This window comes from Ictalurus furcatus, chromosome 21 (genome assembly GCF_023375685.1).
Source record: "Ictalurus furcatus strain D&B chromosome 21, Billie_1.0, whole genome shotgun sequence".
Taxonomy (NCBI): domain Eukaryota; kingdom Metazoa; phylum Chordata; class Actinopteri; order Siluriformes; family Ictaluridae; genus Ictalurus; species Ictalurus furcatus.
The window spans coordinates 17,120,460-17,134,250 of record NC_071275.1 but is presented as its reverse complement, the minus strand read 5'-3'; the positions used below and the strand labels follow the sequence as shown (position 1 = coordinate 17,134,250).

Below are 13,791 nucleotides of genomic sequence, written 5' to 3'. Positions count from 1 at the left end.
GATTGACATTTTTTGTATTATTTTATTTTTCATTTGTATTATTTTTTATGTTTTATTAAATATAAAGAACAACAAGTAATGAATGTGTAGGTCCTAATGTGACATTATATAGATGATAATAACTGACCACTGAAGAATAATAATAATAAGTAGAAGATAGAAGACATCCTAGTACCATCATAACAAACAGCAAGAAGTTATACATATTACACTAAATTACAAAACACTCAGAGAATCAATCATTAATTCAAAAAATATTAAATTAAAACGAGTTTAATTTACTTTAAATAATCTATTTTTTTCTCTACATGTTTCACAATGACTACAATTGTCAAAAAAAGAGATATGAAATCATATGTATATATATATATATATAAAAAATTCTGAGTAATGCAAAGTAAATAAATAATTTTAAAAAATATATATTTATGTTTTAATAAATAATACACAGGCTGCTGTAACGTTCCGTGCAGCTTGTAGACCAATCCTGATAGTATAGAGGCGGGGTTCGGCGCAATACAGGTGCGAAAAACACACGCCATTTGCAGTATTCTATAGCGCGAGCACAAGCGCAAGCGGAACCGGAAACTGACAGAGAGACAAGCTTCGCACGGAGAATCGAATCCGCGTGCGAGGAAAGCGCGTGGCAGCGACAAGCATGAAGCGACCAAGTAAGCGGGGTTATATATATGTTATTTAATCACAGAATTGAGTCTTTAAGAATCATTAAAGAATTTATTGTATTTTAAAATGTCTTTGTTTATCTGGTTAAGCGTTATATATTGAATTAATTCTTGCCATGTTTTAGTTTGAGAGTGAATGATACAGTATGAGCTAACTAAGCTAAGAAGCTAATGATGAAGTACATAATCTTTCTTTTTTTTTTTTTTTAGAGTTAAAAAAGGCGAGTAAGCGCATGTCCTGCGCTAAACGTTTTAAAATCCAGAAAAAGGTAAGATCTCTGCATATATAATGTGGTTATGTAGTTAGTTTCACTAATAATTACCGGTTCAGCATGTTTTGCTTTATATCACACCACAAATGCCCCCTTTTCCCCCCCTCCCTAAGTGCACTTGTTAGGGTTAGGGTATGAAGTAACGCTTTCTACTCTTACATTGCGGTCTGTATGACCATCAGACATCCATTTGAGTTCAGTTTTGACAGCTCTGATCTTTTTCTCGCCACCTTCAACTAGATTCGAGAACATCACAGAAAAGTCAGGAAAGAGGCAAAGAAGAGCGGAATCAGACGGAAGATCAAGAAGGACATCGGCGTCCCGAACAGCGCACCATTTAAGGAGGAAGTCCTCAGAGAAGCGGAGCAGAGAAAGCAAGAGGTGGAACCTGAATGACATGTGGGACTCCGTGGTTGTTGTGTTTTTTTTTTGTTGGTGTGCATTATGTATCGTTCTATTTCCCTGACTGACTCATCGGTTTCTCTGCATGGTGTAGCTTGAAGAGCTGAAAGAGAAGAACAGACTGACGAAGCAGAAGGAGCGAGCTGGGAAGAGAAAGAAGAGTAAAGAAGAAAGCGGTGAGGACACGCGGGCGAAGAAAAAGAAAGTGAAAAAGGTGATTTGGTGATGTTCATGGTAATAGTTACGATCACTGAAATGGAAATAAGTCCTTTTAATGGTTATGTGAAGGGGCGTGGCTACACAGGGTGGTACAGGGTGGCGGATACCATCCAGATAATCCTTTATCCTTGCCAGCCCAATTTGCATGTTTCAGAGAGGTCTTTTACTTCTTACAATCAATTCCTACGAGTATTAGAAACTATGGAGTATTTATGACGTCAGTATTGTCAAAACTACGTCATTACGTTGCCATTTGTTTTGCACCAATCAGATGTTCCGCGCATGCAGCTTTGTCGTAATCGTAATCCGGCGATGACGTGAACGTAGGGTTTCTCCGTGTGTGAAACGTGCCTGACTTGTCAGTCGCTTTAGATAAAAAATTAAAATAAAACATTGGCCAAGTGGAGAAATGCAAATATAAGATGTTACTCATGTGATTATGCTGGAGTTTTTATGCTGTCGTTGTCACTTTTTTTATTTTCCAGGAGGAGAAAGTGAAGGCGCAGAGGGTAGCGAGGGCGGCTGTCGCAAAATCGAAAAGCTCAAAGAAGTTCAGATGCAGCGAATTGAATAAGGTGAAACTCGCTCGCTTTTGATCTTTCAGAAGGTGTTATAACGTCGTCGTTATGTAAGGGAACAAATCCCATTTCAGGACAATCGTCCACGTGCTGTTTGTGCTCGTTACGTTATGTCATGTCCTCCGTAGGTTATTGAGGCCTCTGATGTGATCTTGGAAGTCCTGGATTCCAGGGACCCTATGGGCTGCCGCTGTCCTCAGCTGGAGGAAGCCGTGTTAAAACACGAGGGGAAGAAACGGCTGCTGTTTGTACTAAACAAAATCGGTGTGTGACCGGTGCACCGTCACAATTCCTGCTGTTGAGACTAACCAGGAAAGAAAGCAAGCTGAGCTATTTTCATTCTTTCTGCCATTTAGATCTTGTGCCCAAAGACAATCTGCAGAACTGGGTGCAATTTCTTCAAACGCAGTGTCCTACGTTTGCCTTCAAATCGTCCGCACACCTCCAGGACAGGACTGTGGTATGTATAAACCAGCAAAACTTGGTGTCTTTTTTCGGAGCATTCTTCTGATGAGCGTAATCCCGTTATCTGTTGGATCGTTCTAGCTTGAGAAGAAACAGAGGGCCGCCAACTGTATCATCGAGCAGACCCAAGCAGGAGCGTCCTTCGGCTGCGATTCTCTCATGCAAACACTCAACCAGTTGGCCGACAATCAAAGCAGTGAGACTATGCTGAAAGTCGGCGTCGTCGGTAAGGCGTCGATTTGAACTCGTGTTTACGATTCTAGATTCATAAAGCGATGAGTTTCCTGATTGCGTTATTTAGATTTTTGACATTTATTTTAGGATTCGTTTCTGTGGAATAAGCACTTGTTTTTAAATAGCGATTTATCTGCATTTGTTCAGGTTTCCCGAATGTTGGAAAGAGCAGCATCATTAACACTTTAAAAGGCATCCGAGCGTGTAATGCTGGAGTACAGCCAGGACTGACCAAGTGAGTTTATTTACTGTAATCTGGGCTAGACATCAGAGGTTCCCAATTCAGTCTAGGACGTTTCAATTTACAAATAAAAACCATATCACTGAACAGTACTTTATCGTTATAAAGAAGCATAAAAAATAACCAATTAAGGCTTTATTTATATCTGTAGAGAGAGAGAGATATCGCAGCTTTACTGCTGAAATATTCCTAATCATCTTCAATGATAATTTTAATTCATTATTGTTTAATTTTCGATTCAAATACATGATTCAGGGAGTTGGTTGTCTATACCCCTTAATTTCCCAGCATGGTTTTATACGGAAATTAGCGTCTGTGGCTGGACTGGGAACTTTTTGCTGTGGGGAATCTTTACGAAGCATGATGAACCGAATTGATCTGACCATCACCAATGGAGTCTGAATTCAATCCAACACTGAGCTTCAAAGCGTACTTTTTTTTTTTTTTTTAACTGCCCAGATTAAATAAAAGCTGGGATTGAGCATTGTGTTTGTCGTTTTCTTATCCAGATGTATGCAGGAAGTGCACCTCTCTAAAAATGTGAAGATGATCGACAGCCCAGCCATAGTGGCAGCTCCTTCGAACTCCGGGGAGAAGCTGGTGCTGAGGAGTCTGCAGTTGGACAGTAAAGAGCAGAGTCCTCTCGACGCTGTCAAGACTGTATTGAAACAGTGCAACCAGCAGCAAGTGAGTCGTGTAGAAATGAAGGAGTGACGTGCCCTGTTCTTGTCTTCCTTTTGTTTGATCTACCCAGGAATAAGTTTTGGTTATTTATGAGCTGTGTAGAAAGCTGCTTCTGTCCGTCACTGCACTTGTATAGTGTTATCTCAGTTTTGACTTACCACATTAAGTGTGGATGTCAGGCAGCATGTCTCAGCCGTAGTAAACAGGAATCCTTTGCAGAAATCCAGTTCCCAGACATCCAAGTATCTGAGAGAAACTGAATCGTCTCCTGGTCTTTTCTACTTTAACTATTTGGACAATGTTGTGACATTTAGTAGAAGGATAATATCAGTGCATCCAGATTCCAAAAATAGTCTGAATGTTTCATCTTCAGATCATGTTGTATTACAACGTCCCCGACTACAGAAATTCTCTGGAGTTTTTGACCTTCTTCGCCCAGAAGCGTGGCTTGCTGCAGAAAGGTGCGCTGCCCAACACGGAGCAGGCTGCAACGGTGTTTCTCAACGACTGGACCGGGTGAGCTGGTTATTTATTTATTTATTTATTTATTTATAACAATGATGTACCCTATGAAGTGCACACATTGCTTTATTATTACATATTTAACTACTGATTTTGCCTTTTACTAGTATTACATGTTTAAAGTTTAGGGCTCAGTTTTAATTCAATATTGTGAGGGAAATTCTCAGACGTAAAATCAGTCAAGTGTATTCACTCGTTATAAAGAACGACAGAGAATCGACAAATCTGTTGACGTTGGTCCAGTGTTTTAAGTAACATTATTATTATAATAATTATACCGATAATTGCTTAATTTGAAGTACGTGTTTGTGGCAGAGCTAAACTGAGCTTCTATAGCAAAGTGCCAGAGAGAGAGGGCCTCCCTCCACACCTCACTGAAGCCATGGTTACAGAAATGCAGACGGGTGTCGAATTGGACCGATTGAAAATGGCCAACGAGCAGATTATTAAACGTACGTTCCATCTCCTGTTTTCTGTCTGCCTTTTCAGATCGTGTTTCATTTAGAAAGATTATTGCTTCATGACAGTTTTTTTTTTTTTGTCAATCTGCTTGTTGTAGAGGTTAATTCAGGTTGTTTTTCCTGTCCCCCCACCTTAGGTGTGCGAAATCCAAAACTTTCTGCCACTCTAGTGTTCAACTCAAAGGGCATGACTGCTGGAATTCTGAATGTCAGTGAAATCCCGGAAGAAAAACACACACCAGCGGAGGAAGAAGAGGAGATGGAGGAGGATGAGATGGAGGAGGATGACGATGGTGAAGATGATGATGATGACATACTTGAGGAAACAGAAGAAGTGGAGGACATCGAGGAGGTACTTGGACAGATTTATAAACAGTAGGGCTGGGTACTGGCAGCTTGTTCACAATAACAACGTACACTATATCCTAATTTATTTCTTTTTAACAGAAATCAAACACATTCATTGTAAACTGCTCTGAGGTAGCATTATATCAAATGCCTGACATGAAAGAACCTTTAGACCCCAGTGTTTTTTTAAGATTCAGGTCAGTCATGCTGTGTTCCTCTTGCCAATGTCTTAACTAGCCTGCTTTCTGGATTAAAAAAAAAGTTAGCCCATAATAACTTTCCAAATGGTACGTTGGTGTGCTTTCAAAGACTAAGCCTGAATGCATTTAAAGTGAACGAGTTTGATTAAAATGTTGACGTTATATGGGCATCAAACAAAAATACAAAATGTATAGTTGGAGCAAAGCCCTAATAAACAACATTGAGTTTTGGGAATTCACGATTTTCAGGTTAAAAAGACTAGAAGTCATCTAAAGTTTGTTAAAGAGCACCTATTATGGTTTTTCAGATATAACCCTTCATGTAGTGTGTTGTATAGCTGTTTGTGAATGAAAAAACATCTGCAAAGTTTCAAAAAATCAAAGCGCATGACAGAGTTATTGACTCCCAAAAGCAGGAAGTGATTCCGAACAGCTGAAACGAGCCGTTAGTGATTCCAGACTTTACTTCCTGTACTAACCTGGTTTTGGTTTGTAACAAAAAACCCCGTCTCTGGTCTTCATCGGCTGCTCGCGAACAGCTGGAGCTGAAACTGGATATGGTAGTGGGCGTTTCCTATTCGACATCTGCTAAAAGTGGTAGCACGCTGTGGGAGAATCACAATAGACTGGGACATCTGACCAATCAGAGTAGAGTATGCTGTCTGAAAGGAGGAGTTTAGAACGAATCCTTTAGAACGGATCATTTAACGAGTCGTTTGTGACACTGGAGGCAAAAAAGGTAATGCTGCAGTTTAAATTATGAGCACGTTAAAGTGTTGTTTTTTGTTTGTTTGTTTGTTTTTTACCTTGGATGCGCGTAAATCTATTGTATGAGACCTTTAAAACAAAATTAGACACGTTTCAAAACCATAACAGGTGTGCTTTAACAGTACTTATATTTTTTTAATTCCCCCAATTTTAATTTATAGATTCGTTAGAGTAAAAATTCATGATTAGACTGCCAGCTAAATGCACTTTTAGTCCCAAGACGTGAGTGCAAGTGATGAGTCATGATGAGTCCATTGTGTCATATATACTTGATGACTTTCTAATCCAACTCTGAACTCATCAATATTACTGATCTTTTGTCCATCGCTGGCCACTTTAACTTGCCGAACTTAACACGACCCGGTTGTCTTGTATCAAGATTCTTCATTCTTTTCCAGTGTTAATTTCTTTCTTTCTCATGCTCGAAACGCATTTTAGATCGAGACCCCCGACCCAAAGGAGACCCAAACTCAGAAAACATGTAAGTAGTAAAGAAAAAACATGTCCTATTCTTAACACACCTGATTAAACTCAAATGGCTCGCTTATTAACGAGTCATTCTGCAGCTGGTAAACATTTTATTACCCGTCTCCTCACTCGTAGGTAACCAGAAGAAAGGAAACACAAACCGTGCTTCCTTCAACATCGATCTGTTGGCCGCGCAGAAGAACGACGACTACGCCTACGATTTCAGCACAGACTTTGTATAAGATGTCGCATCTGCAAAGAATAGATTTCACCTGGAAGAGTCATTGTGTGTCGATTGTGATATACATGGCATATCTGTATAATCCATTAACTAATATCTGGCTGAAAACACATTTCTGTTGATCTGACAGAACCAGTTGTGTATATATGACGGGTAATTAAACTAACTTTTAATTTTCTGTGCTTTTAAGTGTCTCTTCTCATTTTTGAAAGTTTAAGGGACCTTCTGATATGTCCAGTGCCGGTGTCATGTCTATAACCATGCAAGGAAACATCATGATCACAACTGCACTGAATGTTAATTCTTAAAAATAAATCTTCTCCCACAGTGCTGTTGAATTCTCAGTTTTGATTGGTCAGAATTGTGACATTTCGATTGGTTTTTGTATAACAGCAAGATTTCTGTTAGAAGATTGATTTCACATGAAAAGAGTCTCCAGTGTCAGTGTAAAGTCTTTAGGACAGAGAAATTCATCTATTGTGGTTTCTCAGTATAACTGCTATAAGCTATTTATTTATTTATTTATTTAAAAAAGTCAAAACAAAGCAGTGGAACTGTTGATGTTTACATGGACATTCCACAACAATAAACAGATGCAATAAGTGTCTTTCTTAAATAGTGTTGTAATATGTTGGCAAATCGCTGTGGTATAAGAGGAATAACACTTCAGGACATGCTGTTATTGGAAAATCATCCTAGGTCTCCTCCTCAACCAAAATAAAACCAGTGTAGGACATTTGTTTGGACTCCTTGGAAGAATAATTGTCCAAATTTTTTTTTTTTTAACTTCCAGTTCATAGCCATGACTACAGGCAAAAACATTTGCAGAGGGTGTGGCTACTTTTACTGAAAAAGCTATAGCCTTTGAATGGAATGAAATATTTTCACCAAACTTGGCACACTTGAGTATGTTCTCAATGGTAGTCGTACTACCACGTGGTAGTGCTCATAGTACTACCACGCACTGGTAGTCTACTGGTAGTACCACGCACTGGTAGTCCACGTGGTAGTGCTCATAATAGGATAAAACCTAAAATTGGTCCTAAATATGGACCCGTCTGTCCAATCGACGTGAATTCTTGCCACAAGTGTCTTTGTCCAAGGTCCAATCAGTGTCTATGATGACAGTTTTCTAAAAACAAATCTTCTGGATGTCCCATTTTCTTATTACTTACATAGTCAACCTTGCTACATTAAAATGTTAACTGTATGAAGATTCTTTACAACTAAAGAACAGGAGTAACGTGTTAAATAATAACCACACAACAAATCAACAGATGTTACTTAATGTTATTTAATAAGTAAATATAGAATTATTTGCTTTCGTATGTACAAATTTGTTGGCACACGCTTCCAAACAAGTAACACTGAAGCTGAAATGGAAATGTGCTCGATGTACTTGTGAGACAAAAAAAAATACAAAAACATGCTTTAAAATAATACATGTGGAAATCAATACAACTGCATACTTAGCAAAATGGATTAAAGAAAAAAAAATCCATCTGAAAAATGCTGGAGTTTTTGAATGTAAGCAATAAGGATTGAGGTAGCGTTTTTAGTGTTTTTGGCCTATGTATGATCTTGTGTATGAAGTTAGTTTTGACTAGCTTTGAGCTGGCCTTGGTGGAATGAAATGTTAAACATTAAACATAAGCCTTTAATACTGATTTGAGATGCTGTCGTTGATATTGCTATCTCGAGGGCTCTTTAAATAGTTGGTTAGCCCAGATGAATTGTTACGTCACTATAACTGCACCCCGAAGCCAAAAAGGAAGCGGGAGAAATGAAATACTTAATATATTTAAAAGACACACTGAGCTATTTTGAACTTCTATCTATACATCACCCCGAACGCCACTTTAATTCCTAATTCTTAGTGTGAACTAGTTTTCAAGCCGAATTGCCAATGAAATCGCTTCAACTATATTGTGCATGCTGCCAATTGAAAGAAACGGCGTTGTTCATACACCCTTTTGAGCTTTAAAACCACCAGATAGAGAATTTGTGCAAAGTGTTAGGATAATTTAACTTCAAGTCTTTACTTGTCCCCCGAGTGTCTTCTGATTGGATGGAATTTACCGGTGGGATCTGGAATGTACCACTTGTCCCAAACATCGACGTACGACGAGGATCTGCCCCACGGCTTATAATGTCCGTTCCAGTGGAGGAGTTTAGCTGCACTGATGAACTGCGACGAGTAACGATTTGCAGCTCCCGAGGCTCCTGAAAACATCAGATCACGGTCAATAAACCACTTGCTAATGAAATAAGAAATAACACTTAAGGGTGTGCCCTTATAACGAAATTATGTTATGGTATTCCTCTTCTCCCACAGCATTTGCCAACACTAACAATTTTTTAAATATATATTAAACAAAACGACACATCTTTTGTTCAACTATCTGTCGATAGTTATGTTTCTGCCAAACTACTGCCATTACAGAAAATTAATCAACATCTGCCGACCAACTCAACAACCCCGGGGTCAAAAAAAAAAAAAAAAAAAAGTCTAAACATGGAATATTCCTCAGTTTCAGGCTCCTCAATTTCAAGTATTTAAGATCAAGCATTAGAAAGACTTACCGAGATGTCTGACATGCCACATGGGCTCAATGCTGGAGTGACGCTTGTAGAACACTAGAAGTAGCGGTGGTGTAGTGAAGCTGTCTGCCAGCATGTTGCTGTAAAGACCTTCCCTGACGGATTTGGATGAAAAGAAGAAATGTACAAAATGGCGACTATTTTCTGCCACACAATGGAATTCACAAATTCACGTTTAGAAGATATACGCGTTCAAAACGTACAGGCTCTCTCTCTACCGCCGATACGGATCAGCAATTTTGATGACATCACGCTGCACTTCAGCTTCTCATCAGATTTTCTTTCCAATTGAATCCTCTCTAGAATCTGAAATGTCCCGCCTCAGACATTATAAATATCACCTTGCAGAAGCTGCCGTTGTTGAACGATTGGCTATTTAAAAAAGGGGGCGGTGCTACTCAACATGTCTCGGCCCTGACTTCCTGTTTCAGTGGAAATTACGTCAACACGTCGAATATCGCTACTTGTTTCGAGGCACTTTAAGCATTACTAGTCCATAATCATAACCGGGCCTTTTCTTCACAATGCTCAAACTGCACATTTGAATGATCATGTTAGGTAATTACACACGACACCTGCACTAATGCACTCATTCCTGAATTTAGAGACAAAGTATCATTTTCAACCAGTTACAAGCCACTCACTTGGCATTGCGCTCCATCCACATTTCCAGCTGCTGGGTGATGTTTTGGTGTTTCCATTCGGTCAAGTTCGCCACAATGACTCCAGGATTGAAAGAACACGTGTTTGCTCGCATTCCCAGTTTCCTAACGGCTTCCTTTTTGAAGTCCAGAAAGCCAATATAACTCTTCTGTTTAAAAAATAAATATATAGAATAATAATTGAGAGTTTCAATCCTAGGAATTGTCAGAGCTGTTACGGCTGAGCGTCCTGCAAAGTGTTACTATTAAGATGGACCAATCAGTAGCCCAGTACAAACAGCTGGGTTTTTATTATTTAGCAACCAGGAAAAGAAATAAACCCTACTACTTATTTTCTTACGCAAAACAACTGTTTACATTTAAAACAACGCAACTCATGGTGGTGCAACATACCTCCATGCTGCAATTACAGCACACGCTACTTCTTCCAAATCCGATTACCTCATTGACTGATGAGTTTTCACTCATTAGATTAATTAACATGACACATTATTATTATTATTATTATTATTATTATTATTATTATTTGGGAAATTGGAAGCACACAGGTATGCAGAAACATCCAAATTCCAGTGCAAAGCAGTCATATAACTCTTCTGTTAGGACAACACATTTCCTTGTGGGTTAAACAAGAGAAAATAAAGACGTCAATTAGGTCTCCATCCATCCATCTTCCACACTGCTTATCATACACAGGGTTGCGGGGAGCCTGGAGCTTATCCCACGGGACTCGGTGCACAAGTCGGAGGGACATCCTGGATGGCGTGCCAACCCATCTCAGGGCACAATCATACACGCGTTCACACACTACGGACAATTTAGACATGCCAATCAGCCTACAACACATGACTCTGGACTGGGGGAGGACACCGAAGTACCTGGAGGAAACCCCCAAAGTATGCAGAGAATGTGTAAACTCCGTGCACACAACGCAGAGGCGGGTAATCGAACCCCCAACCCCAGAGGTGCGAGGCAAACATGCTTACTACTAAGCCCAATTAGGTTTCCTGGCAACCAAAACATGGGACTTGGTTTTTACTTGGTGCCCAAGCTAATGAATTTATGATTTGTCCACTTATGTCAGTTTTCTTGAGAATATTAATCAACTTTATGCTTTCATTTTTTTCTGTTTGTTTTTTTTTTTTTTAAATTATGAGCTCACTGATATTTACCTGGTTTCCTGCTCCTCTAATGATGCCTTTAGAAGACGCAGAGTCGCAGTCTTCTGCAAAAGCAGCAGCATGGCCAGGCTTCAGACTCGTGTCAAAAAGTTCCTGGATGTCTCCTGTGATCAAACATGTTTCATTTGACCCTTTTCGCCCTAGCAATATGACGTATATGAAGTGGTCGTGAATAGGTACCTTGCACAATAACATCATCATCCAGGTAAATTGCTTTCTCCGTGTCAGGTAAGAAGTTCGGCATGTAGAACCTGGCGAAATTGAGCTGGGGTGGGGAGGGGGAGGGGGGGAGGGGGGACGTTCCATGTTTAAGATGAAGAATTTCCACGATGTGTATAGAACATGTTAGAAGAGATATGTGTAATTACCGGTTTTTCCAAATCCGACTGCTGAGGATTGGAGGAAATCTTTCCCTCCAGGATTTTCGGGTCAAACGTGATGATTTGGTGCTTGATGTCCGTTTCGCTCAACCAAGTCCTGACGCAAGACGGCTACACGTTAGACACACACTCACAAACCTTCAAAACACGGTTACGGGCAAATGGATAAAAGTTGGCTCTCACCGGAGATGTTCTACAGACTCGTTGAGCGTCACGACGCTGAAAACCACGTTGGCTTTGCTGTTTCGGTTGATGCTGTTCATGGCAGCCACAGCGGCGCCCAGTCTCTCCTCAGACGCTGTGATCATCACCGGGATCTCCTCCCCGGTCCTGACTTTACGCTCCGCAAAGAATCCATTTTCAAAGGGCAGGATCGCACCCGGGGATGTGTCTAACAGAGGGAAATGACTTTTCACAGCACGGTGCAGAAAAGCGTATAGCACGTGAACAGAACAAGACGACTTACGGCTGTTCAGATTTAATACCTGAACCATCTTGCTTTAGGAAGTCACTGAGATTCAGCAGATTTCGATGCACAATGATTAAAAAGGCGATCGAGAGCAGGACGAGGATCACCACGTTCACTGAAAGGAAACAAATACACACACACGAAAAAAAAAACTTTATACTTAATTACCTTTCGTATGACTTTAGACTGGGGGAGGAAACCCCCGAGGCGCAGGGAGAACGGGATTCGAACCCCCACACACCTACTTTGGGAGGTTGCGCTTCAAAAGATTTCTCTCTACTGCCTTTTTTTTTTCTTTTTTTTTTCTCCTGAGGGTGAAAATAGGCCGATTCTGACATGAACTCCAAACCAGAAGGAAATAAACAAAACCTGAGGGTTCACCGAATAGAAAAGAAAGCGTAAAAATGAATTCTTGATTACCTCTCCTGAGCGTCATGCTGCTTTATTTTTACCCTGTAGATTAAGCAGGTCACTGCATCACATCTACAGCTGTACTTCTGCTCTGAAAATGAAACGAACAACATATTAACTAGAATAAAGGAAATCAGATCCATACCCTCAGTGACCCATACAGACAAGATTGAAGAACACGGCATTAAGATAAGACTTATATTCACAACTTTTATTCATTTCGCCACGAAAGTGAGAACACAAGCGTTATATACTGTACAGCCAAAAGTTTGTGCACACTTGACATTATGTGCTTTTTAAACATCCCATTCCACATTTAATCCCCCTTTTGTTGTCGCAATAACCTCCACTCTTCTGGGAAGGCTTTCCACTAGATTTTGGAGTGTGGTTGTGGGGATGTAGTGTATGTAGTGCAGTAAATAGGAGGATCAGTGCAAACATTTGCTAAATTAAAATATAGAGGCACTGGTGCTGTGCATCAGAGCATTTCCCAAGTGCAGAAAATACAAATGAGTGACAGCTGCATGAAATAATCTACTGAAGAGCAATGATATAAACAAGAATACAAAGAAAAGCACTAGTGCAAAACATTATTGTGCAAAGAAATATGTCTGGTTCCTCTCTTATGAAAACTTTTGAACCTTTTATTGATCAGCTTGTTAATCAGGGACAGCAAATGAGCCGGATTTAGCCAAAAGGGCGAGATTTTGTGTACATTTCGGCGCGTGCACCATGCAAAATGCACGCTTACTATAGAAAACACCGCCTTTAAACATTCTCTAAATAAACCTGCAAGCATCGAGAAAGCCTACACCCTCCAATTAACCCACTGTTCGCTTGATTTACCTGTGTTTGGGGTCCTACTCAGGTTTTCACCCAAAATGCCAACTCAACACCAGCAAATCTGAGCCGATGCAACACGCAACGCTTTTCTTCTGGAAAACACGCAAATCCCGCACACAATTTCCCCAGATCATTACATCATCTCACGACACGCGAGCAGTGAACGAAATGCCTTCCTTAGCATCCATATCATCTACAAATCCTCTCGCCAAGTCCTCACCCATTCCCTAGCACATGTGAGGTGTCCATTTTACTGCCGGATTATAATTTTTTCTAAACTTGATTTGTTCACTTAGAAAAAAAATAGTATGGTAAACAGAGAGTGCTATTTTCTGTTTTAACGTGTAGAAAATATTTACATCGCAAACAAATAGAATTTTCAACAACAACAACAACAAATGGCTGTATTAAAGCTTATGTGTAAAACGGCGCGGTGCTGCGCAAGTGATGCGCAAGTC

General features: G+C 40.0%; 2 protein-coding genes across 3 annotated transcripts; one reads left to right on the top strand and one right to left on the bottom strand.

Annotated features, from left to right (window-relative positions):
* The first annotated feature begins 508 nt into the window (after positions 1-508).
* gnl3 (guanine nucleotide binding protein-like 3 (nucleolar)) lies at positions 509-6,964 on the top strand. The gene is made up of 15 exons (XM_053652537.1): positions 509-671; positions 894-952; positions 1,196-1,336; positions 1,452-1,571; positions 2,062-2,151; positions 2,283-2,418; positions 2,511-2,614; positions 2,701-2,845; positions 3,001-3,088; positions 3,604-3,781; positions 4,152-4,294; positions 4,616-4,752; positions 4,899-5,113; positions 6,516-6,558; positions 6,681-6,964. Exons 1-15 carry the CDS (start codon positions 659-661, stop codon positions 6,785-6,787), a joined length of 1,719 nt encoding a protein of 572 aa, XP_053508512.1. The 5' UTR covers positions 509-658; the 3' UTR covers positions 6,788-6,964.
* A 1,100-nt stretch (positions 6,965-8,064) lies between these two features.
* On the bottom strand, positions 8,065-13,766 carry glt8d1 (glycosyltransferase 8 domain containing 1). Of its 2 annotated transcripts, none has more exons than XM_053652538.1 (10): positions 13,337-13,766; positions 12,500-12,581; positions 12,096-12,194; positions 11,794-12,001; positions 11,599-11,707; positions 11,411-11,495; positions 11,222-11,334; positions 10,032-10,198; positions 9,370-9,482; positions 8,065-9,009 (listed from the first exon to the last, which is right to left on the bottom strand). In XM_053652538.1, the coding sequence occupies exons 2-10, from the start codon at positions 12,513-12,515 to the stop codon at positions 8,825-8,827; spliced, it is 1,095 nt and encodes a 364-aa protein (XP_053508513.1). In that variant the 5' UTR covers positions 12,516-12,581; positions 13,337-13,766; the 3' UTR covers positions 8,065-8,824. The 2 variants fall into 2 exon arrangements, with proteins under 2 accessions (XP_053508513.1, XP_053508514.1); XM_053652539.1 differs by having other exon boundaries at positions 12,500-12,576.
* Between the last annotated feature and the right edge of the window lie 25 nt (positions 13,767-13,791).